The 23,686-nt window shown below is 39.0% G+C and overlaps 1 protein-coding gene across 3 annotated transcripts in view; it reads left to right on the top strand.

The window, feature by feature from the left end:
- svep1 (sushi, von Willebrand factor type A, EGF and pentraxin domain containing 1) overlaps positions 1–23,686 on the top strand; it is a 96,636-nt gene that overhangs the window by 16,116 nt on the left and 56,834 nt on the right. For all 3 annotated transcript variants that reach the window (XM_058623514.1, XM_058623515.1, XM_058623513.1), the window contains exons 2-3: positions 12,610–12,865; positions 14,196–14,372. In XM_058623514.1, the coding sequence (XP_058479497.1) occupies positions 12,610–12,865; positions 14,196–14,372 (433 nt within the window). The remainder of the gene's footprint in view (positions 1–12,609; positions 12,866–14,195; positions 14,373–23,686) is intronic.

Here is a 23,686-nt window from a genome sequence, read left to right as displayed (position 1 = left end):
AGTGAGAGTTCAGAAACGTTTGGCGAGGAGGCTTTGAAGAATAATTCTTTGTTGGCAAGGTGAAAGGTCAATGAAGCGTGAGGCTGGACAGGAACTGACTGTCAACAGCTCCTGTGGTCTGTGCTGCTGAAAGCCTTGCTCCTTCATATATTTGAAGATGCTGCTTTTGTCTCTTAGCCGTTATAAGTCCATAATTTAACTGCTGTATTTTAAGTAAAATAATAATTACATCTGCTAATTAAAGCTGCAGTGCATCACTTTTAGTGATTTGGTTGTTGTTGATGTTATTATTCTGCCTCCATGTGGTCTTTGTGAACCGAAAAGACCTCCATCTGAAAACGGGCTCTGTCAAGCAATACTATCAGACCTAACTGAGGCTGCGCAATGTGCAAAGGAAGAGATCCAGTTTACATTCAGACTGATGGAGACAAGGAGAGAGCTAATCAGTAACATGGTGCTAGTAAAGAGAGACAACTGCAGCAGGTTGCGCTTCAGCTGGAAATGCTGATGGAAAAGTAGATTCTACTGCTGAAAAACTGGTTGAAACTTTAGATTGAAAACTACAATTTCTATGCAACCGTTGTATTGGATTTTAAGATTTGCAATCATATGTATGTGCATTGATAATGGAACTTGTACAGTTCTGTCTGAAAAAACTCATCATTTGTATAATGGTTCTTGTGTAAGAGGCATGTTAACTTCAGTTTAATAATATATACATTAAAACCAGCAGTGCCATTTGTGTTGTTAATGAGTGTTGTTAAGTATTCCATAAGCACTTTTTAAAAGATACACAAGATAACTCAAATCCTATTTCATCAGCACTGTGTCACCATCACATTTCCTGGAACAGAGGGCCAGACTGTGCTTCAGACACTCATGGTCAATTGTTGAGCCAGATGTTGAAATGTGAGGATGATGCCAGGATGTGGCAGGTGGCAGAATAGAGGAAAGTTTGGCAGCACAAATATTTCTTTTCAACCAGCAAATCCAAGTAAATATCAGCATTTAAGAATTGCATATATCAACAAGGATGATTTCATATGTTTTCTGTGTTGGTTTCATGGAATATCCTACAGCTGGAAATAAACTTGGTGGTCTCTGGACAGACAAGGTAATAAAATCAGAATTAATATTAAAACATCTTAAATCCACTACTAACATGTGCTATAGTGAGGTATCATCATGCATTTAAACAGTTAACAGTAACTGGCTTTGGTGAGTAACTGAACTGTAATTTTAATGAAAAAAACAAACAAACATGAAAAACAACAACTTAACTTCACACTTCTGAAATCCCACTGCATGCTCTCAAAACCATGTACAGTCAACAGCTTTGTAATTAAAGACACAAATCACACAAGCCCTTCAAATATATGGATTTATTTTGGCACGTTAAGATTAGAATTTACCAAAAGCATCATACATTTGGCACCTGAAGCAACCAAAAGTATTTAAAAGAGCCAGTAGTGGCAAACAAAATAACATGTTCTTATGAACTAAGGCACATAGGTCTATTAGTAAACCACTTGCTATGCTGAGGTTAGAGTTTGACACTGCCAGATTCCATTGGCTTGTTTTCTTTGGTGAGTGTGTGTGTATTTGTACGTCTTTATCTGACAGTCTGTACGAATGCATGTTTGTGTAAATTGCTAAGAGTAAGTAATTGTTACATCAGTGTGAGCCCACAAATAAGCCTACATCCTACTTTCTTTGTTTGAGTTTTACGTAACATTTTTTAACATGTCCCAGGTTTGATTGTGCAAGATTTCAGTTTCTGATTTCAGCCTTAGAAAGAAATACACTCTTGCTTCAACTGTAATCAGTTCATGTTTGAAATACTGAGTGTTGGCAAGAAACGTATCCCCCAAGAGTCGATTGTGAGCGCTTTAGACGCCCAACTAATTTTGAACGAAGAACTCAAAAACATACAAATGGGTTTCATTTGAGGGTATCCTCACACGAAACGCAGGTGTCTCCCAGCAACGGCATATTTGTGTTCATATTTTTGTGAGTTTGTTTTGGAGAATAAGTACAGTATATGCAGCATCATCTCATGCTCCAAAGTTCTCTTGATTTATGTTGAGGTTAATAGCTTTTGTTGAAATTCAAGGTAACCCAGGCCAATGATCGCTGAGCCATACGACACAAACTGTCTCCTCACAGTGCCTCCTCATATGACCTCCCAGCTTGTGCTTCCTTTTGATGTCATGAGATCTAATATTATTTATCTTACCGATGAGGGCTGAGTCCAGAACAAACAATCAATAAGTTGAAACCTCTCCATTAATCTGTTCAACAAACACTGACATTGCTCCAGTTACCTCCTCCGTTAGAGGAAATCTCCACCACCAACTGGTGCCAAGACAAACAAATGCCTCTAAAGCAGAAATGGGGGGAAGACAGACAGAGAGAGAGAGAGAGAGAGAGAGAGAGAGAGAAGCATGAGGAAGAAATGCAACTACAGCAACACCAGTCAACATAACAAAGGAAAATGCTGCGTCTGTGTGTGCAGTGTGGTCTGAGCTAAGTCTGGACAAGATGGGATACATTTTCATGGATGCTTTATGAGGGCGACAGTCCCCAAATCATTCCCTACATATAAGCACTTTCAACGTGCCAGTCTGGAGTCAGGAAAAGCTCTGCACTTCACCACACTATTACATTTGTTTATTTCCAAATCAATGCTCAGCCACAGAAATGGTACCATGGATTCCCTGTGCTCAGTTAGTGAGGTAATGATCTCATGTATATCTCTCAAAAATTACATAACTCACGCGATCTCTTCCACTTCGTGACATAATTTTGTAAAAAAAACAGCTTTTTATGTCTCATCATAATTTTGAACAGAGTCCGCAGGCCAGGTTAGATACTGAAAACTTTTTAAAGTACCACAATCATCTCAGGTTTTAGGATCAGGTCCGAAAAGTTTCTCTGCAACCTAAACAGACCAATAGTTGATGAGGAGAAACTCACTGTAATATCACTCACTCCACATCTTTTTAAATTTGAAAGCAGCAGTATTTTTCATGCCGGTTTTTCTAGTTGCTCAAAGGCATCCCACAAAACATCCAAACATGATTAACTGACAGAACTATACCAAAAAATTGAATTACTCTAGTAAATCATAGAATAACCACTGGATACAAGTTGTTGTTGATGCAAAGGAATAAAATAACATCTGATTTTGGTTATTTAAAAAATAAAATAAACATGGCCACTAAGCTGCATTTGAAGAAATCCACTGTTTTAGTTTAACCTTGCACTTAAAAACCTAGTCCTAACAATAAACCTGATGATTATTTTCTTCGTAACGATCAGCCATTGTTTAATAGCTCTTTTCTGTAAACCCATAATAAATAGTGAAAATTATCAATAGTCCAATGTGTTCTGTGTTCTGTGTTTAACCTAGGAGTGAGAGATAGTGTGATTTGATTGGTGATTAGATTTTCTGAGCCAAGTTTTTAGTTTGAGACCTTTGATTCGAATCAAAGAACCAAACTCTGGTGGTCTCAAACCACTTCCATGTGGACTCTGGAATGGTTCATCTCTGGTGTGAATTTCATCCGTACTTTTCAATGCAAGCATGACATTTACAGCTTACAGCCTCAGTGTGTTCTTCCGCATCCACTGGGAGGAAAGCTGCTGATAGACAGGACTGAGAACAGCGCGTCCTTCCTTCAGCCCTGGGAGGTCTCAACTCTCTGCAGTCTCCTCCACAGGTAAACTAGCACATTTACAGCTGGGCATTGTCACCCTGGAGCACTGCAAAGGTGTTGACTTGCCACAGTTTCTCAGCTGTTGGCAGGAGGGCAAAAATGGCCCCGAAGGGGAGGGCAACACTTGCATATTCAGGAACCTTCTGTCTGTGACCGAAAATCAGCCACAAGTTGACGGCTTTGTGACACTCCGGGGTGACAATGCTAGCTGGCCTGAATGTGCTTTCTTACTTGCAGAGGAGGAAGAGTTGGGACCTCCCAGACCGCAGGATGGACAACATCCACAGCAGAATTCCTATGACTCGGTTCAGACAAGGGATGGCTCCTCCCAGTTGTCTCATCTCCTCACTGTAGGAGGATGAACACCAAGCTGACTGTTCTAAGATGTCCTCCCGTGGGACACCGGGTGTTATTTTCCCAGCTTTGACAAAAAACTGAATGGCATTTCTGCTAACATAACTTCAGTTTGTTCCATTTTAGTTTACATTTCATATTATGCAGAACATGTGACTGTACATGTAGTGGTTAGTACCCTCAAAATTATCATTTGATCTTAAAACAAGCTTTTGGTGTATTCTGAACCACACACCAAAAAAAAATAAACAGGCAATTTAAATATTTAAACTGTTAAACTTGCCATGGCGATGGAAAACAGTTTATAATAAATATGAACAATTAAGCTAAGCCAGGCTGAGGCCAGCACCATCCAACTGGCTCTCCGACTGTTACTGCTCTTGTTATTCTTTCTCCCACTCAATCAAACCTGCTTTCCTCGTCCAGTTACCCAGAATGGCGTGTCTGATTAGAGCATGGTCATTGCCTAGATTGTTTCTGTCAGTGCTTGGTTTCATCAGCACAACAGAGAGGCGAGTGGGGGATAATTGAATTGGTTTCTAATTTGCCAGCCTTGATAGCCTTTCCATTTGGCATCACATTGTGAAATTAGTTTCTGCCTTTTTCCCTGTGTTACTCCATCTCTCTCTACTGTTGTTCCTGGTTGAGTTGCTGAGATTGATGAATGGTGTTGTGACAGAAACCATCATGCTAACACACACAGCTGTCCACCCTGCTGTGTCTCACAATTAACTGACTGTCCGCACTCTCTTCTGCAACACCCTGGATTGCATTGCACTAGTTAGTCATTATTTGGTCCTTGTCGTCATTACATAGAAAGGTTTTACTGAAGACTTTAAAATAATTTTGTCAGGGTAAGTATACCAATACTGCCAAATTGGGAGCATTTTCCTATAATGACTCTTCTGTACAAGGAACAGTTTTCCATCCCTAAAATTTTGCCAAGTATAACCCAGACAGGTTAACAATTATCTACAGTGTGTCGTCTCTGTGTAACTGTGGTTTTCGAAACCTCTACTTAACGCACAATGATTGATGAGCAATCTTTCTTAAAATATGATACTCCTTTTTTCGTGTCTACTCCTTGTACACACACATTCCCATCAAGTTTCTTCAGGATGGGAAGATACAAGACTTACCACTAATGTTTGAATGACTATTTATCTGAATAATATTTATCTTTTCCGTATAATTTATCTCTGGAGGTCCCTTAGTGAGCTTACTGGTACAATTAACTTTTACTTTAGTGGATATGGCAATATAATCCCATTATGACTTTTATGCTATTGAAATTGTGCATGTGACTATAGAATTCTCACACATTCCCAAACTTTTACAATTGTTATTTTGTTAAATGTACTTTCAGAAACTATGTAAACAAGTGCAGAGGAAAAATAATCTAGTTTCTGTTTACACTAGCACATGCATGCCCAGTGTGCCTGATTGGACATTTTGTGTTGTTAGTATGGAATGATTATACATGCTGTTTATCTGAAAATTCAGATAAAAGTGTAACATTATGTATGTAGCCTGTTGGCTGCTATATTGGCTTGGGCACTGGTCAAGACAAAGAAATGCTTGCGGTGTCATTTCCAGTAATGTTACAGCTCAGATCCGCAGTGTGAATGAATAGTCATAGACAGTTGTTTGACTCATCCTGGCAAGTTGACTCTGTGGTGTTTGTCACTATGTCTGTCACATATAACGGTTAAGAAACAGCTGGGCCGCAGCAAGGCTTCTTCAGCTGCCACTGCCATTGTAGAGAAAGTCATTCACCATCTAAACCTAAATATAAAAGTTCACTGTGTTAAAATACTGCACATTTTCATCTGTTAACGGAAAACGGTGCATGCTTGATTGCAGACCAATTCCCAAATTGTACCATATGGTTTTAGATGGTCCGACACAGGAAACGTTACAGTATATCACTTTCCATGTGAGTACATATCAGAACATCTGAGTATTGTCTTGCTAACATCTGCCTTTTGAAACAAAGAACTGTGGGTTTGGTTTTTAGCCTCGTCTCCAAAGGCAATGTTCTTTTAGTTTTAAATCATAGGTGTTTAAGAAGCCTTCCTTGAAAGAAGCAGCGTGAGAGACTTTTTCAAACTTGCTTTAGCAGGCAATAATAACCTAACGCTGCCAAAAAAGACGATTTGACATTTACGAGATGGCTAGCCTGCTGTATCTGAGACGTTTCAAGACAGAGATGTTTCAAGTCTCTGCAAGTTGATTAACATACCACACTGTTGAACACAAACTAACAGGCTGAGAGGAAGGAAATAAATCTGAAAAACTTAACTTAAGGACTTTAAGACATGTTTATTGTAAATAATAACTGATTCGCAGTACAGGTGTTAAAACATGGTTCTTTGCATCCTGGGTGGCCCCTTGTAGAAAAATCAAGCTTTTTTCTCCCACTGTGTGGCTACTCACTGAACACAGAAAGTTTTTCAGTAATAAAGTAAGAGAAACAGATTATGTGGCATGAAACTAATATGTGAGAATCATGGGGCATCATCAAAGCTTGAAGACAAATGTTCACTAATACCACCAGAAACATGTGTTTTACACATGCTCTCATATGACAATATATTCAGGATTCACTGACTCTCAGATCGGATCTAAACAGGGTTAAAAGTTAATTATCACCAGAACTAGGGGGAAAAAATCCCATTCCTGTGAATCATGTGACATTTGAGGAACAAAAACAACATGTTTGTGGCATGAAGCTTGTGGACTTTCACTGATCTGACCAGAAAGAGCAGGAAGTATCCTTTACAGTGACCTGGTTTATCTCAAATATCCAAACTATGTGTCCCTGAGAATGTTGCACAACCAAACCAAAGTTGGGTCAAGTGTGTAATTCACTTGTGTGCATGTTGTTCTGTTGGGCCCTGCAGAGTTGTTGTTGTTATTCTTACCACCCAAGCCATGAGCAGATACCCTGTAAAAACAAACACTCTTGCTTCCGACCATCGGGGTGAAAGCTTTCCAAATTAGCACAGTGAGGTTGCAGAGTCAGTGGAATGTGTGCTAATAAGGTTTTTGTTTTTATTTTTGAAAGATGGATCTCAGGGAAGTAACTGATGGATTTATCTCTCTGGCTGTGTCAGTATCTATTATCTAGAAATGCTAAAGCCTAAAGGATTTTCAATAATTTATTTGGGATTAAAAACTAATTGATTAAAACAGCTCCAGCAAGTTTGGACACATATACAGTACTTTTGATCTAACCCCTGATGAAACCAACTGCTGAACGATCGGTATGGGTGAAGAAATCACGTCTGTTCTTGTTGTCTTATCTTCATTAAAACTGTAACTGTTTATTGATCTTTGGATCTCAAGATCCTACACATCAAATTCAAAAGAGAGTGTCAAGTTTTCCAGCCAGTACTGTAATAAGCATTAAACGAAGGAAAGCATTTGACTTATGTAGTGATGTTGACTTTGTCTTTTTATGCCTTTTTTCATTGGGGTTCAAATCATAAAGCTCTGCCTGAGTCCATGTGGGTTCAGGTTCTGATCAAAGTCACAGGAGGGGCTAATTGGCGACCAGCAGCATGTTGTCGATTGGTGTGGGGGTCAATTTAACATTCAGAATAGTCGCCATGCATATATAAGCTTTTGATTGGCAGCTGGTGTACCTTGGCATCATCATTTGCCCCCTCAAGGTGTTGAAAGATTTCCTAGTCCCTGTTGCCAAATGCAACGAGGTGCCTGTCTTTGAAGTTGAAATCATACAAGCATCTGTTTGGAGATTTTGAGACTTTGAGAATAATGATTCTTATTTCCATCACTGGACTGACTGTTTAATATATAGAGTTTATTCATTTATATTGAGGATTTATTATGAGAATGAAAAATGACAATGGTGGCATTGTGCATGTATGGCATTTCAGAAAGCATTTGCCATTTCCAAAAATATCTTTCAAAATAGCTCTCATTGTAACAAATGCCCTTTAAACCTTGAGCGACTTCTACATTTTATAATTATTCATTCAGGTATCCAAAATACATCACACATCTCCCACATTTGTGTCGAGAAATAAATAAGAAAATGACGAAAAATATTCACACCAAAATTAACAAATAAATTAAAAAGTCTGAACAAAATAGCCAAAAGCAGTATTTAGTGTGACCTTCCATTCTATGATTTTTGGCATTTTTAATGGAATGATTGGATTGAAAGTTAGTTTTATACATTAACAAGCTTCCAGTGAGTTAGACTTGTACAATAATATTTAATAATATCAATAAATTAGTTAATCCACAGAATTTTTGTGATGCGGGGGTTTCCGACATGAAGCTAAGATCATTTTGGCGGCAGTAATGTCTGTCAGGAGAATATGTCTGTTCAAACACGCCACATTTAATGAGATGGTATCATTCAAGAATAGCAGAGCAAGCAATCAAGACTGGATTCGGATCACTCTACACTCTAAAAGCACAAAATATATTGTCCTTTTCTGAGATCCTCAACTATAATTGCATCAATTATTCTGTGTACAATTTTGTGTGATTGTGATTCTACCATTTAAAAGTGGACACCAGCTTCACATATGGAGTGTCATCTCTTGCCTCTTGCCAAAGTCTGAGGCGTGTTGGAGCGGAGATAGATTCTCTAGCTCTAACCACTAATCCCTCCAGACCCACTGATCCCTGGGCTATCACCACTGCTTTGACAGATATCGTCGGCTCCACACCAGACACACTTCAACTGCTCCGTTGCTGCTGGTTTATTATCTTTTCTTTGGACCATTGAAGTGTCTGCCGAGTGTCTAATTGGAAAATGCATGGGATGCTGAAGAAGTTTGAAAGAAATGATAGTGTGAGAAAAATGAAAACTATGTAGGAGACGGCTAACCATTTACTCGCAAAATAATCAAAACAGCAATACAGCTAAGTGCAATAGCCAAATTGACAACAATAAACTGTTTGAGAAGAATACAGCATTATGATGATGTTTTGCAGTACTGCACAATTTCACTCATAAGAAAACTTGTTTGTTGACAGACAAATCATTATTTAGGTTTTTTTTTTTCAAGGACAGTTAAAAAGCTGTTGAACATAAACACTTTAATAATCCTTTTATTTTGCATTTGACTTTTCTGTCACAGTGAGGTATTGGATTCCTTGTTCATTTCAATAAATTGGGTTCAAAAGTTTTCAGAACCAAAACAACATTGCTCTAAAGCAGCTGTTTTAAATGACACAGTTAAGACTTAGCGCAAAATGCTCTCATCCCATTGTTTCATGTAGCTTTTAAGTTGATTTAAGGAAGGTTCACATTTTTAGGATTGGTACAAAAGAGCAAATGACCTGCTGTGGCCATAACTTTAACAACGTGTTGGCTGAGCCTCACATGACTCTTAATCTCTATGGTTTACTTTTGTTTTTCTTTTCCCCTCTGTTCTTACTGAACAACCTCTGTTCTTGTGTGGTAATTAGCGGAAATTTGTTTCATGAAGAAAATCCACTGAATTAGGCATATTATAGGCATATTGTACATACATAAACATAATATGTTAAGCATATCTGCACGTTCTCTGTCTTTTTCAGCATTACCAGTAGAGGAAACCAGGTGCATGTACAGTGAATTTGGTCAATATCGCTCTCTGTGTTGCATGCCTAGAGTGATAAGGTGCATGTAGAAAATTACTTTAAAGGACATCTCTTTGCCACACACTGGCTCCTGCGGTCGCCTTTATGTTAATACGCTGACCTTAAGTACGTGGAAACTGCTCACAGGGGTATTATTAGTGGCTATGCATGCATATGCTCAGTTTGGTGGCATCTCCACACTTGCTAACACAACCACTGACTCATAGCTGAAACTGAAACCACTGTGACCCAGCAGCACTTTGAACCGCACTCCTAATAAAAGAGCTTAGACCATCCCAAAACAATTTACACAGTAAGAAAGGACAACAACATGCGTGCACAAACAGATCCAGTCATTGTTAAACTTCTTTCACGCTAAAATTTGTGGGATATTTTGACTTGCTCAAAACCAGGTTGCCAGTAGTTATTTTGTCCTGTGGTGTTTTTTCACCTGTATATAAAATGTGACTTAATGATCACCCCTGAAAACAAAAAAGAAAACAATACCTCCACAATGGTGTTCAGTGCCAATGTTACAGTCATTACTATTTTGTATTTTCTTAGGTCCCTCCTTGTTCAAAGTCAATGGCAAGTAAACAACTTTAAGGAGCATATGAAGATAAGTAAACTAAAGTATAAAATGAAATGCTCATCCACTGTCTACAGCTTTATCATCTACATGAGGGTTGCAGGGGGACTGGACCTATCCCAGCTGACTTAGGGCAGGTTGCCAGTCCATCGCAGGTCAAACATAAAGACAAACAACCATTCACTGCTACGGTTAATTTATAGTGTCCAATTAGCCTCTGCACATATTTGGACTGTGGGAGGAAACTGGACAACCCGGAGAAAACCCTATGCACCCACAGGGAGAACATGCAAACTCAACACAGAAAGGCCCTTGGTTGAATCGGGATTCGAAACAGTGAACTTCTTGCTGTGAGGCAACAGTGCTTGCTACTATGCCTAGGTGTGACCCCAAGTAAAATCAAATAAAAAAAAAAATATTTAGCTCTGTACCAAGTAGTAAAATGTAAGCTCCTGCTTTGGATGCTCATGTGTTGGAGATGATGCCGGAACTTGTGTTGCAGCAAAAATTTAAGCCAAAAAAACATTAACAAATCAGCTCGTTCACTCTGGTTTTGTATTCCCAATAATGCAGATCAAAGCCACGGCTGATGAAACCTGCATCTGTTGCATGGAAAGCCTATTAAACACATTCCTTCTGGTTGAAAGTCAGTTTAACCCTTCGATCAAACAGGTTTTTTAAGCAGTGGGAGTGAGGTATTATTGTGCTCTGTCATGGGGAAAGATGTTAAAAATTAACACTGTGCTGACAACTGGTACAAGCCAATGAGGACCAGGTCGAGTAGCATTGAAGGCCTGATGTAGTGCACTGACAGCTGGGATTTTGCGCAGCAGGCAGCCTGAAGCTTTGAGGATCACAAAAACCAGGCTTTTCCTCCTTTCTGTTCTCTCTCCATCCATCCTCCTTTTCCTCTTTTACTCCCTTGCCTCATGGGCTCTGTAATTATGTCGCTGCTTGAAGCTTAGCCAATTAGACAATAAAGGCCAGAGCTTTCTCTCGTGCCCTGTATTCCCTCCCTCGGTGGTCACACCCTTTGCCTGTCTCCACTCTCTTCACCTCGCGCATTTTACATTCTCTCATGTGTAGCTCCCCTGTCCCATTAGCCAAGAGAAAGATCCTGCACTTTTTCCAAACAAATATCCTCTGTTATCCCTCTAGCTCCTTTATATTTCCAACAATATACCTTTCTGAGTTTCACTCAGTAAGTGGATATCTGTCCTACTGACTTCATCTTGGCTCATTTTCTTTCAACCTAATTGCTCCAAATTCTTTTTCTTTTCATCAGTTGGATCAATTGGTTTATATCCATGTAGCCTCTAAACTTCATTTAAAACGCACTTTGAACAAAACCAGACACTTTGAGCGTAGCCTCCTCAGCAAAGCCAATAAATGGTCCTGTTATTTTTCTCTCTTTACTCCAGAGAAAATAAGATATGTTTCTCTGACTTTAATGTCTTGTCTAATTGTATGTGGTGGATTGTAAACGGTGGCTAAAGTTAGTTTGGGAACTATAGCCGGTGTCTGGGGCGGACACAGCAGCCTGGTGTGTGTTGCCCAGTGGTTTTAGACCACTGGCGAGAAGTCTATACTCTGTAAGAGAAATAACTACAATTGAAGAGCTTTCTCCCTTTTTTTTGTCCCTCCTCCCTGTCCTGCCCTCGTTGCCTGTCCTGCTGATGTAGGGTTTTGAGGAACCCTAGAATTGAGGGCTGTTTTTAGTGGTTGTGTGTGACGTTCTTCGTTATTCAATTTAGTCATGTCACTAAAGCTGGAGCTAAGTTGGTATCGTGTTGGCAGGCACAGCAATGTGTGTGATGTGTGTATTTGAATGGTTGACTCTTTACAATAAATGGAACAGCATGACTACATTAACTGAGGCAACAATTCTCACCTGTCAACTTAATATTAAAGTTTTTTGACAAAACAATGTTTATTTTTTATATCAAACTTGCTAAGTTGGCTGTGTGCTATGTTCAAAATGTTCCAATAGAGGTCATTTCTGATCTGAAACACATTTTGGGCCATGTCTTTGCTGAGGCAAGTTGCAAAAGCAGCCATTATCTCTTTCCATGTACTTTATTAATGGCCATATGTGCTGTCGTCAAAAGTCTTTTGCAGATCTGGAGTTTGTCTTGAGCACTCAACTGTAACTGTGATGCTCTTTTGTCTCATGTCAAAAGTATGGAATGTTGCATGTATGTGATGTCACAATTCACACAAAGGACAGACCAGCCACTGGCAACAGGAATGGTGTTAAAGCATTCACTTGGGTTAAAAAAATCCCAATAATACCTTCTTTGTGTGAAAGAGGATTTAATAATCTCATATTTTCCTGTCTAACAGCAAATCCTGCGGCACTCTCGTGCTAATGCCACCAAGGTAATTTTCCTCATCACCGATGGCTACTCTAATGGTGGAGACCCTCGGCCAGTGGCGGCAGCTCTTAGGGAACGTGGCGTTGAGATCTTCACTCTGGGCATCTGGCAGGGAAACATCAGGGAGCTCCATGACATGGCATCACAACCCAAGGACCAGCATTGTTATCTGGTACACAACTTTGCAGAGTTTGAGGCCCTGGCTCGCCATGCACTGCATGAAGGTGAGAAAAGGAATTTACTTCTCTTAAAGACAGAATCACAACCCTCAGGGGATCATGTAAACTCAATTCAAAGAAACATCTGTGATCCCGCTTCACTGCTGCAAAGACGTAACATATCTCGCCACATTCCCACTTACACAATTGAGCTGCACAAGGTAGAGTTACATCAAGCCTTATTTAAGTTAAAACTACCATGGCTACACTTTTTCTCTTTAAAGCTGGAAGTTCACCCATCATCACCATTTTGACCTATAGCAATATTTCTTAAATGAAGGTGTTGACCCTGTTACAATTCAGCATGTACTTAAAAGGAAGCAGACCATATTTTAAATGGACTCTGACAACATGCATTTCACATGGTCTCTTTTCTGTTATGTGCTGCCAGCAGCCATTAGATCTCACATCTGTACAGATTGAACAGAGCAAGGCACTTTTCCCACCCTTGAGGGGAATTTCCCACAGTTTGGTAAAAAAGACGAAACGAGTCGTGGCTTTAAAACTTAAAATATCACCACAAAATATCACCGTTGAATACAGCACTGAGTAGAGGGCTATAAATCTTACTGGAGCACTTGCAGACTGTACATGCATGTTCACACACATGCTGCGCAGTAACTCTGCCAATGGTAGCCTCAAAGTAGAGGCTTTTTCTGTTTTTCAAACATAGAGCCTCATAATGAACCACTCCGAACAAATGTCTGCTTCCTTTTTGTTGTTGTAGTTTTGTTCTCTCAATTAGAGGAAAATTAAAGCAAGCAGTTAGGATTGCCAGTTACATTGTCAAACCTTTTGTTTGGAAAAATGTCTCAAATTTATTATCTTTTTAAAGTTACTGCTGTGTTTCAGAGCAGTTTTTTCCTGCTGTGGCTGTTTGCTTTTTAGTCAGCTACACCTATGTGGTGTGTATATTTGCAGATTTGTATCTACTTCTATAGTAAAAGTGTTTGTTCTGCAAGTAACTGCTAGTTCATCCTGTTGCTAGTCTTAATTACAAAAACAGAAACGGTCCCTTTACACACCTTTTTTTTCATTTCGGTATTACGAAATATTGTCCTGTAAGAAAAAATTATTTTGCTTCCTCTAATTGTTTAATTAAGTCATTCTGAGGACGTGAGGAATTGTTTTACTCCAGGCACAGCTTTTCCTTCTTCATCCACCTTGCACCAGTATGAAGTTGTGCCAGTAAACCTCACTTAAAACATGTGCACTCTCAGCCCTGCCTGGTTGGGCTATCACAGTCAAATTAACCAAAACACTTTTAGTAAATTGTGTAATTTCCAGGTGGTTTAATTTAATCCAATTGCAATCTCTGTTTATTTACAACCCACAGACCTCCCCACAGGCAGCTACATCCAGGAGGATCTCTCCCGTTGCTCCTCGCTGTGTGAAGCAGGCAGGGATTGCTGTGACCTGATGGCAAGCTGTAAATGTGGCACACATACCGGACAGTATGACTGCATCTGTGAGAAGGGATACTATGGGAAGGGTCTGCAGCACGAGTGCACAGGTAGGATGCATAAACCACGATTTTACTATATTCTACCAACCTTTGCTTCACACTACAACTTGTGTTTCAAGTAATTTTCCGAGTGTAAACCTCAAACCTTCTCTCAGTGTAATTTGACTCCTCTATCTCCTAAGGTTAGCAGTTGTTTGTTTTAAATCTTCCTTATACCTATACATTGTCTTTCTGTGTATCTCGGAAGATGATTTGGAACCGAATATTTACATCTTTTGCAAAAATTATAAACAACACTTTACATTAAATTCAGTACTTTGTCCATGGAGGTGCCAAATGTACAGCTAGTCCTGTCCTCCTTACCAACAGCAAATGTCTCCCCACTTGTCACCGCTCGTGACAAACTATCTACTTTGAAACAGCCCACAGCTTGAGCAGTGGCAACCACCGTCTGCAAACAGCAAATCCCAAGAATAAAGTAAACAACAAACTCAGTAAAAGCTTTGGTTGTGGCATGTTTAGCTTTGCTGTTTTTTGTTACGCCTAGAAGTTTTTGAATTAAAAATTATCATGCTTTATTAACATTTTTAGTTGCTATGTTTCCTGTACCTGTTAGTGTCTCTTCCAAATCACAGCAACTTGGCCTCCAATTGCTGTTGAACTCACTTAGGTGAAAGTTAAATAAGCAGCCTTTCCACTTAAGCTGTCCATGGGGTAGATCACAATCAGCAAACTCAATAACGTCAGAGGGGACGGAGGACTGAGACAGTGAGATGTTTGTGTGTGTTCCTGGATGGCCTTCTCTCACCTCTGACTCGGCTGGACACATCACATCCTGTTCTCCTCCTTCACTTTCCTTCTTTAAATCACGATCCATCATGTCTCCATTTCTTTCCGTTCTCCATTCAAAAAGAAATTCTGCTGTCATTTTTAAAACTAACTGTGGCTCTTGTTGCTTTGCCTCCCACTTTTGTCCCACACATGTCCATCTAAAGAACTAAAACATCTGTTTCATCTCCTGCCAGAGTGCTTTTCCTTCCTTTTCCTTTTATACTTGAGTTCCTTACTACTTAAAATGTAATTTATAACACTGGCCATCCATGACTTATCATTTTATGGTTGGACACAAATCTGAGTTCAGATAAGAGCGTCTGTGTATTTTTGTGACCATAAACATGTGAAAGAAAACACAGGCATGTCCATGCAGATATTAATGTGGTGTGCACAAACATATGGAATTATGTCTTGTGTGGGGAAAATTATACACATCACACATTATACACACTTTAGTCTGAAATCTTGATGATATGAAGTTCAAATGTTTAACAAAACAGTTTGCTGTACAGTTTCAAAACGGTCAAACAATTCTCTTTCTTATTTCCACATTCCACATCATATAACCACAATAATAGAAATATGCTTTGCAAATACGATGAGCAGAAAATAATTTATCTCCAGAATCGTCCATAATGTCTGTTCTGAGTAGAAGTGGTGGCATTGACTCTTTTATTTAGGAAACCCTCAAATTCAGCTTTTGTTCTTTTTGAAAGGTCCCACCACAGTAGTGATTGATGATCTTCACTTGCACTGCATAAATTATGTTTAGTTTGAGCGCGTTGCTTAAAATAAATTCAACACTGCAGACAATCAAGTTAAAACACTTGGCAGCAGCTTGTGTAATGACAGAACAATTTGTCTTCTAAGTGTCCCTTCTTTGGTCTGTTAAGTCTCCATGTTGTACAGCGTGGTGCAGGTGGTCTCCATCGTTTGAGGATAAAGGCTGATACAATATTGCAAACTCACAGAGGATAATAGCGGTATGTAATGTTAGAATGCAGAACAGCACTGGCTGATGTGTGTTTCTGTTTGACCTTGGTGGCTCACCTTTGGTGCATGTACTTCATTTTCATTTGGAAACGCTTTCCACTAAAAACAATCTGCGTCCAGAGGAGCATTGAATCTCTCTTTATAGCAGTAATCTGTGTCAATAATAACACTCCTAAGAACATATATCCCTTGACCATTTAGTTATGGGCATGTGCATGCCAGTGTAAACATGACACTGATTCTCTCTATTGCAGTTGTTAGCTTAGTTTTAGAAAGTTCTACTAACAAGAAACAGCAATGGTGAAAAGTATGAGCAGGTATTTCTTGTATAAGGCTGACAATAAGGTGGAGCTTTGTGTTCACAGCTGATCAAGTTGTGAGAGCCAATCAGAAAGTGAATAAGTTTGACTGCATTATCATTTCCAAAAGGTCTTTGTTTTGGCCTGTCCTGATTAAAAAAGCAGCCTCAGAATTTTAGACTAGAACAGAACCAGCAGTGTTTTTAAACTCAATTTTTGGTAACTCTGAAACGGTGGATCTCTAAATGAAACTGTAGTATGTAGGATGCAGCCTAAGAAAAATACTTACTGCACAGTTAAGGTAAAGCACTTGACTTCAAGATTGCAGATTGATAGTGTTTGCCCTCTTTTTCTGACTCTCTGTCACCCCAGAATCAGTGTTTAAAATAAGAAGCAGGCCATAAGAAGGAGAATTTGCAGAGTGAGAATCCAAAGCAAAGGGCATCAGGGTCATCATGCCAAAAAAGCACGCCTCCTTAATTCACATCAGATGTTGTCGAGACTGGAGCCCCACCGCTTTGCTTATTAATCTGTTTTAATGGTTTAATTAACAGCAGAGAGCAGACTGCAGGGTTGGCCCAGCAGACAAAAGGAAGGAAGGACACAGTGAGGCACTGTAACTGCAGCTGAGGATTTGCTTCCTCTGTCTGTCTGTCTGTCTCTCACTCACTTTCTTATACAGCAGTAAATGTTTTTATTCTGCACTGTAAATTATCTATAAAATGTCAAATGAATATAAAATGCACGTAACTAATTTCCAAAGCAACTTTTAAAAAATAATCCTAAATGTTTGATTATTTCAAGCTCCAAGCGCAAATTATTTCTGATCTCTTGCTTTAAAGTAATGTTTATCTCCAAAAGGAATTGCATCTAAATAACCAAGGTACATACAATATAAACTCAACAAGGGTTTGCTGTGTTCAGAAAAAGACCCAGCATCTTGCTTTAATACTCCTTTGCTTTAACCTTGGTGGGCTTGGCTGAACCGTAGGTGTTGTAGGAATTGACTGACATGCATGGCAGGGCTCTTGATTGACACAGCCTGGGTTAAAGTTGCTCTGGTTAATATAAACTTGATGGGTGATGTGTGTTTTCAGGTGAGTTCATTGTTTAGACTGAAGATTTGAAGGGACTCTCTTTTCTCTCATTCACATTCATTCTTTGAGACATCTGAAAATAATGTGACCAAACCTCAGGCCTGTCAGACGATTATTATTATCATTGGCTGAAGGAATCCGTTGGAAACACTGTGTGCACAGCAGTGTTGTTTATGAATCTGTCGGCAGCCAAGTGAAACAGCCTCTTCCACAAAACACGACTGGAATCCCTTCAGATAGAAACGGACAATGAACCCTAATTGTGCGCAGTTTGGTTTATCGAAACAGAATATTGTTGAATCGCTCTAATGCCAACCTCAATCTTTGGATACGATCAGCAGAGGAATGGGGAAGTGGATAAGAGAAGTGGAGCTGCAGGAGGGTGAAACATGTTCTCCTTCTGTCACACGTTCTGGCTTATCAGCTTCTTCTGTAGCCTGAGAGAATGACAGGAGCTCTGGACTGTGTTAGTGTGGTGTCAGCAGCACTGGCTCTGTTCTGCTGCTCAGGACTGCTTTACTGCTGATCAGTGGAGAAAGAGGGAGAGAGAGACAGACAGAGAGTGAGAGAGAATGAAATTATGAAGGAAACAAAGGAATAACATAAGATGATATGAATAGGAAGATAAGAAAATTATATGGAGAGTTGTTGTGCATAAAGGATACGGTTTATCATTCAGAGTAGAGGGCTCAGCATTCTTCAAATGGCAATTTTCTAGTAAAAAACATTAAATAGAAGAAAAAATATCAAAAAGAAAACAGAAATATTACATAATAGGTTTTACATTTAAATGACAGCGATAATAAAAGTTAAGATTTATTTATGTAACACTTTTCGAACAAATGCCATTAAAAGTGCTTTACAGGCGATTGACTGCAAAGCATTAAAATGTTTCATTATTTATAGTAATAAACTGGAATTAATATTAATAATTAAAGTTCATTTAAAATTCTAAATTAAGATGGCTGACAGCTATTCATAAGGATAAACCAAAAAATTGATCGTGGTATGAAAAAAGAAATGGCTACAGATGTTGGATCTCAACTACAACTCCATTCTCATGCCTCGTGTTAGCTGGACTGTAAACAAACAGTAGAGTGTACTGAAAACTGAAGCCATGAAATATTAGCTATTCCCCAGACTGTAATTTGTCTCTATAGACAGTATGATTGATGGTTTCAGAGACTGACTGAAATATTATGATGGGTGTGGATCATTTGGAAAAAATAGTTTGAGTTAAAACCCTTTGAAAGTTTTGTAATCAGTCTCCAGCTACATCATTTTAATGAAGAAAATTATTGACACTCTCTCTGGAACTTTCAACTGCATCTCTTTTTTTTCAGTTCACATAACTTACATTACCTACTTTTGTACAATACGATCAGATCTCTGGGGCAACAGATGAAAAGAACTAAAAGAATAAAAAACTAGAAAAACTAAATGTGCTTTCTATTTTGTATATCACTGTTTTTGTCTTTACTTATTGTCAGATATGTTGCAATTATGAGGAAACATATTTAGACGGTTTACCGTATGAACTGCTGACTGGAACACACTGAGGGTAACAAAACAATTCTTCAGAAATGATACTGGAAGAATTGCACAATGTTTACAATATTAAGGTCATAAAAGCCTCTTGATCCCAAGAGGAGACGTGTGGCGTTGGTGAGCTTTGACTCATCCCTGAATGTAACATCCATCTCTCTGTGGACGGACTTGACTGGTGCGTTGCCTCAACTGCATGTGCACTGTAAATATTTGTGGTCTCGATGTGAACAGCCGGGAGATTCTGTCAGGAGAAGCCTCTTGGTGGACATAAATATTAAAGGGGAATTAAAATGACAAGTGGAAGGGTGGAGTTTGTTCACCGTTAAAGACAATGAAAAGTAGGAATGTTGCAATTGCTATTTCTTTTTTCTCTTTCCCTCAACCTCTTGCACTGGTCTCTAGTGTAAATGCAGAACAGTCAAAATATAAATCCCATAAACTACAGAGCATAAATGTTTCTTGTGAACTCTGAGGAATGCAGCTGTACTCGACGCCACATTAGTCACCGTCTCTGTCCTCCAATCTCTGCAGCTCATCTCACTGCAACACTTGCTTACACACAAGTATCTATGTGATTTAGGGATTAACACATACGCACGGTCATGTGTTTTTGGCATGCTTTGCGTGCCCACACCTTTCACCCATTAAAATATACTGTACCATTCCAGGATGTGACACATACCAGATGACTGTCTGAGGAGGCAGTAGTGCAGTCTGTTCATACCACCTGAGAGAGCACACCCGCTGTGGCATATAACATGACACTTAATGAGTCTTTGAATTGAAGTGATATGTTTAACATACGTATGTTTAGCAGCCTTAAATGCACAGTATGTTATTTCTTCCACTAGTCTCTCATTCAAAACTATAACAAAATACTTATGCTGTGTTCACATTATATTCTCATGATATTTCATAATATCCAAACCGAACGACGTCACATACTTGCCAGCGGCCAGACTCTGCTCAGGGAAACATATTGTTTTTGTTGGTGGACACTTGGAGCTGTATGACACTTTATCTTTTGTGGAAATGTCTGCAGAGAAGAAAGAAACTGTCATCTTGTGTGGTTTCACAACACACCATGCAGAGCCGGACACAACTTGGCGAGTTTCAACGTTCAATTTGGGAGCTCCTTATGGATGAGAGCCGTTTCTTGCGATACTTTTGAATGAAAAAGAAATACCTGTTACTCCTGTTTAAAATACGGCGACTTGTGGCCAGCCCTCCCATCGCGTCACAAAATGTTTGTGTGGCGCGATAGACGTTGAACACAGCATAAGTATGATGATGTAAGGAAGCAGTGTGGGTTGATGGGAATTGTTGTCTTACTGTCTCGTTTGCCTTGAATGTGTTTGTACTTAATGGGGAGATCTTCAGCAGCAGAACATGCAGCAAGTAGCAGTGATCCATTAGTGATAAATAAACACACTGGCTAACTCGTAATACTGAATATTTCCTTCCTCATGTTTTATAGAGGGCTTTGTCCTGGAAGTCATAGCAGAGATGGTAAAAAGATAACATCATGAAAGGGTGACTTTGTAAATTGTCTGCTATGGATTTATGTTTATTGTGTGAGTGTTAGAAACATTACGGCTAATGTAAGTAGCCGTAGATATAAGATATATCAATGCAGAAACTTCACATATTATTATTATTATTATTATTATTGTCTTTAAATTGACCAACCCTCACACCCACATGGTCTCGATAGAGCTCTGGATGTCACATGACAATGTGTTTTTACTGCCATTTTAGCTTGAAAAGCTGCTGGATTCTGTACCTGACCAATACATAAAGATGTGTTTATTACCACATTAATACTGTTTATTTTTGTCCTGGTGGTGCTGCAGAACAGGCCAAGATGTCAGGGGAATTAAAAATTAACCTTCTCCAAAGTAAACACATCAAAAGTACAAGTTTTCCTGAACATTTATGATTTCATTCTGAAGGATGTGCGTATAATTGTTAAGGCACCACATAAAGGAAAAATTAAGGCTTCTTTTAGAGGAACTTGAATGTGCCAAGTCCTCAAAGAACAATACGAGCAGGAGGAACATAAAAATGAAAGGAAGCTCCACTGTACGTAAGTTTTTACAGCAACTTTAATGACCTGCTGTGAAACGACAATATGTCATCTGGTGATAGTAAGATCAGGAGGAGAAAAACATCAAAAATATTTATAGTGGTCTCTGGACCAAAGTAGTCAAAATTCCATTGCTCTATCTAGAGTGCAGTCACAAATGCGGCTAAAAATTGTGTCCATTGACTGCAGCAAAGGAGAATGATGGCAAAAACATGGATGTTGAACTCTTAGGGACCATTCATATTTACTGGTTTGCAAGATACCTGACCATAATGTTGTTTGTCACTGGTAAATGTCAACATCACGATGGTGCAAGATGAAATGTGGCAGCCTTACTACAATCTGTGCTTCTGTTTACTCAATCCTTGTAATTTGCACTTAAACGTTTTCAAAAGTAAACATACTTTAACCAGAGCAGTGAATTCAGCCAACATGTTACATAAACTCCCTTATAAAGACTCTCTATTTCCTGCTACTGCATAAATCCCAGCAGCATCAATAACTCCAGCAGACTGTCTGCCTCTACATGCTACATCTCCGTTCATCCAAGTTTTTGTTTCTCTTGTTTTTTTGCGGTGAAATTCAAAGCGTTGTTTGCTCAACACAAAGTCTGGATCAGTTTTGTAGTTGTGAGCAGGAGGCAAATGTGCAGGAGGGTTTTTAAAGGGTTAACATATGACCATTCCCCAAAACTCCAATTCCCCCAAACCACATTAATTGCCTGAGTTGATTGGATGGAAGTTTGGGTTTTTCTGTTTTTCTTTTGCGTGAAATAAGAAAATGGAAAGACCTAAACGGAGGGTAATTCCTAACCCGGGGCCATGGGTGTTTTGTGGTGGAGATGGATGGAGAGCTTTCACTGACCAGGCAAAGATCACACTGGATCAGAGCCAGAAAGAGAAAAAGGAAAATAGTACCGCTAACAAGTTCAGTAATATAGATTATTTACAACTGCAAAGTGATTTACAACCCGTAACATATTATGTGATGTTATGCTAATAAAACCCAGACAAACAAAACATATATAGAATAGAATTACAGAGATGAGATGAATGGACAAGTACTGTAAGTTCACGTTTTTCACTCTGTATGAACCTGTGGAAGTGTATTTATGCCATCATAGTGTTTAGCACAAAGCACCAATGTGAGCACAGATTCACAGCTTCATGGCTTAGTTCTCTGAATGGGTAAAGTCTATAATGGTCCATAATGGGTTCAGAAAGACTTGCTTAAAGCATACAGTACTAGGGCTACTAGTATTTTTTTTTTTAAATATCTATTGATTTTTTGATTATTTTTTGATTGTTTGGTCAAAAAGCTGTAGTTGTTAGAAATTGGTATGTTGACAACAAGTGAAATAGAAGATGAAAATGAGAAGAAGAGAGAAGGGTTTTTTTTCTGCTGCTTTTAAAAGGTCATAGGGTTTTGTTGCCCTTGGGTGATTTTGGACAGCCTTTCCTGTGTTTTGAAGGTGTTTGATGTTTTTTTTCTTCAGAACAGATTGCACACATGCGAAAGTACAAAGTCCACTGCAGTGCTGACATACATATTATTCCCTCCCTCAGCCCCACATGTGTTGCCCCTATCCACCTCCTATTCCCTCATTAAATGACATATATAGGTCTGTAAAAGGCCCTAATTGATGACTACTGCTGCTGTTATAGTAGGTCAGAGATGCTGTAAAGCAGACGTGACTTGTGTTATAAACTGAGGCTGCTCTGTATACGCATGCATGTGTGAAAAAAAAAGACGGAGAGGAAGAAGTGACAAGGCAGCCAGCTTATAAACAGGCTCCAATAAGACCCTCCTCTACAGGAGAACACAGAAAACAAGGAGCCGTGAAACAGCCAGTGGTGCGAATCCGACCGTCACTGTGTCATTAACACTCCCTCTAACATCCATCCCTCCATCTTTCCATCCATTGCCTGTTTCATTTTCCTCTTGCCCTCTACAGGTGTGTCAGACATAAAATAACCATTTACAGTAAGATATTTTGTAAATCAGAAATGCACTTTTGCTCCAATTCCCTGATGGTTATGTATTCTTAAACATCCAGTGTGTAAGAACTAGTGACATCTAATTGAGAGACTGCAGAGTGTAAGAAATGGAGTACTCTGCACTCATCCTCCCCTTCCCTTGGTTTTTGTCCATTTAGGCCTATAATATTTTGTTTTATTAATGTAATCATTTGATTGTTATTTTATACTAGTTGTTTCAAAACATATGCAGAGAAAATGCCGATGAAGGATGAAAAGATGAAGGGTAACCTGTTTGAATAGCTTTTTTTATCCAAACAATACTGAGCAGCAATTCTGCACAGTAAGAAATCATTTGAAAAAATTGATCAACTAACTTATTAATTGACCCTGATTTGAACTGTCATTACTACATCATCAGTTCTGATACTGACTACATAAAACAGCACTGATAAAAGATGATTGATGAAAAGTCATTTTTACATGATTAGTATAACAATGTAGATTCTGTTTATGGTTCACAGCAAAA

Source organism: Solea solea, chromosome 3, assembly GCF_958295425.1.
Source record: "Solea solea chromosome 3, fSolSol10.1, whole genome shotgun sequence".
Classification (NCBI taxonomy): Eukaryota; Metazoa; Chordata; class Actinopteri; order Pleuronectiformes; family Soleidae; genus Solea; species Solea solea.
Note: the sequence above shows the minus strand (reverse complement) of the source record. Positions and strands in the feature narration are given on the sequence as shown.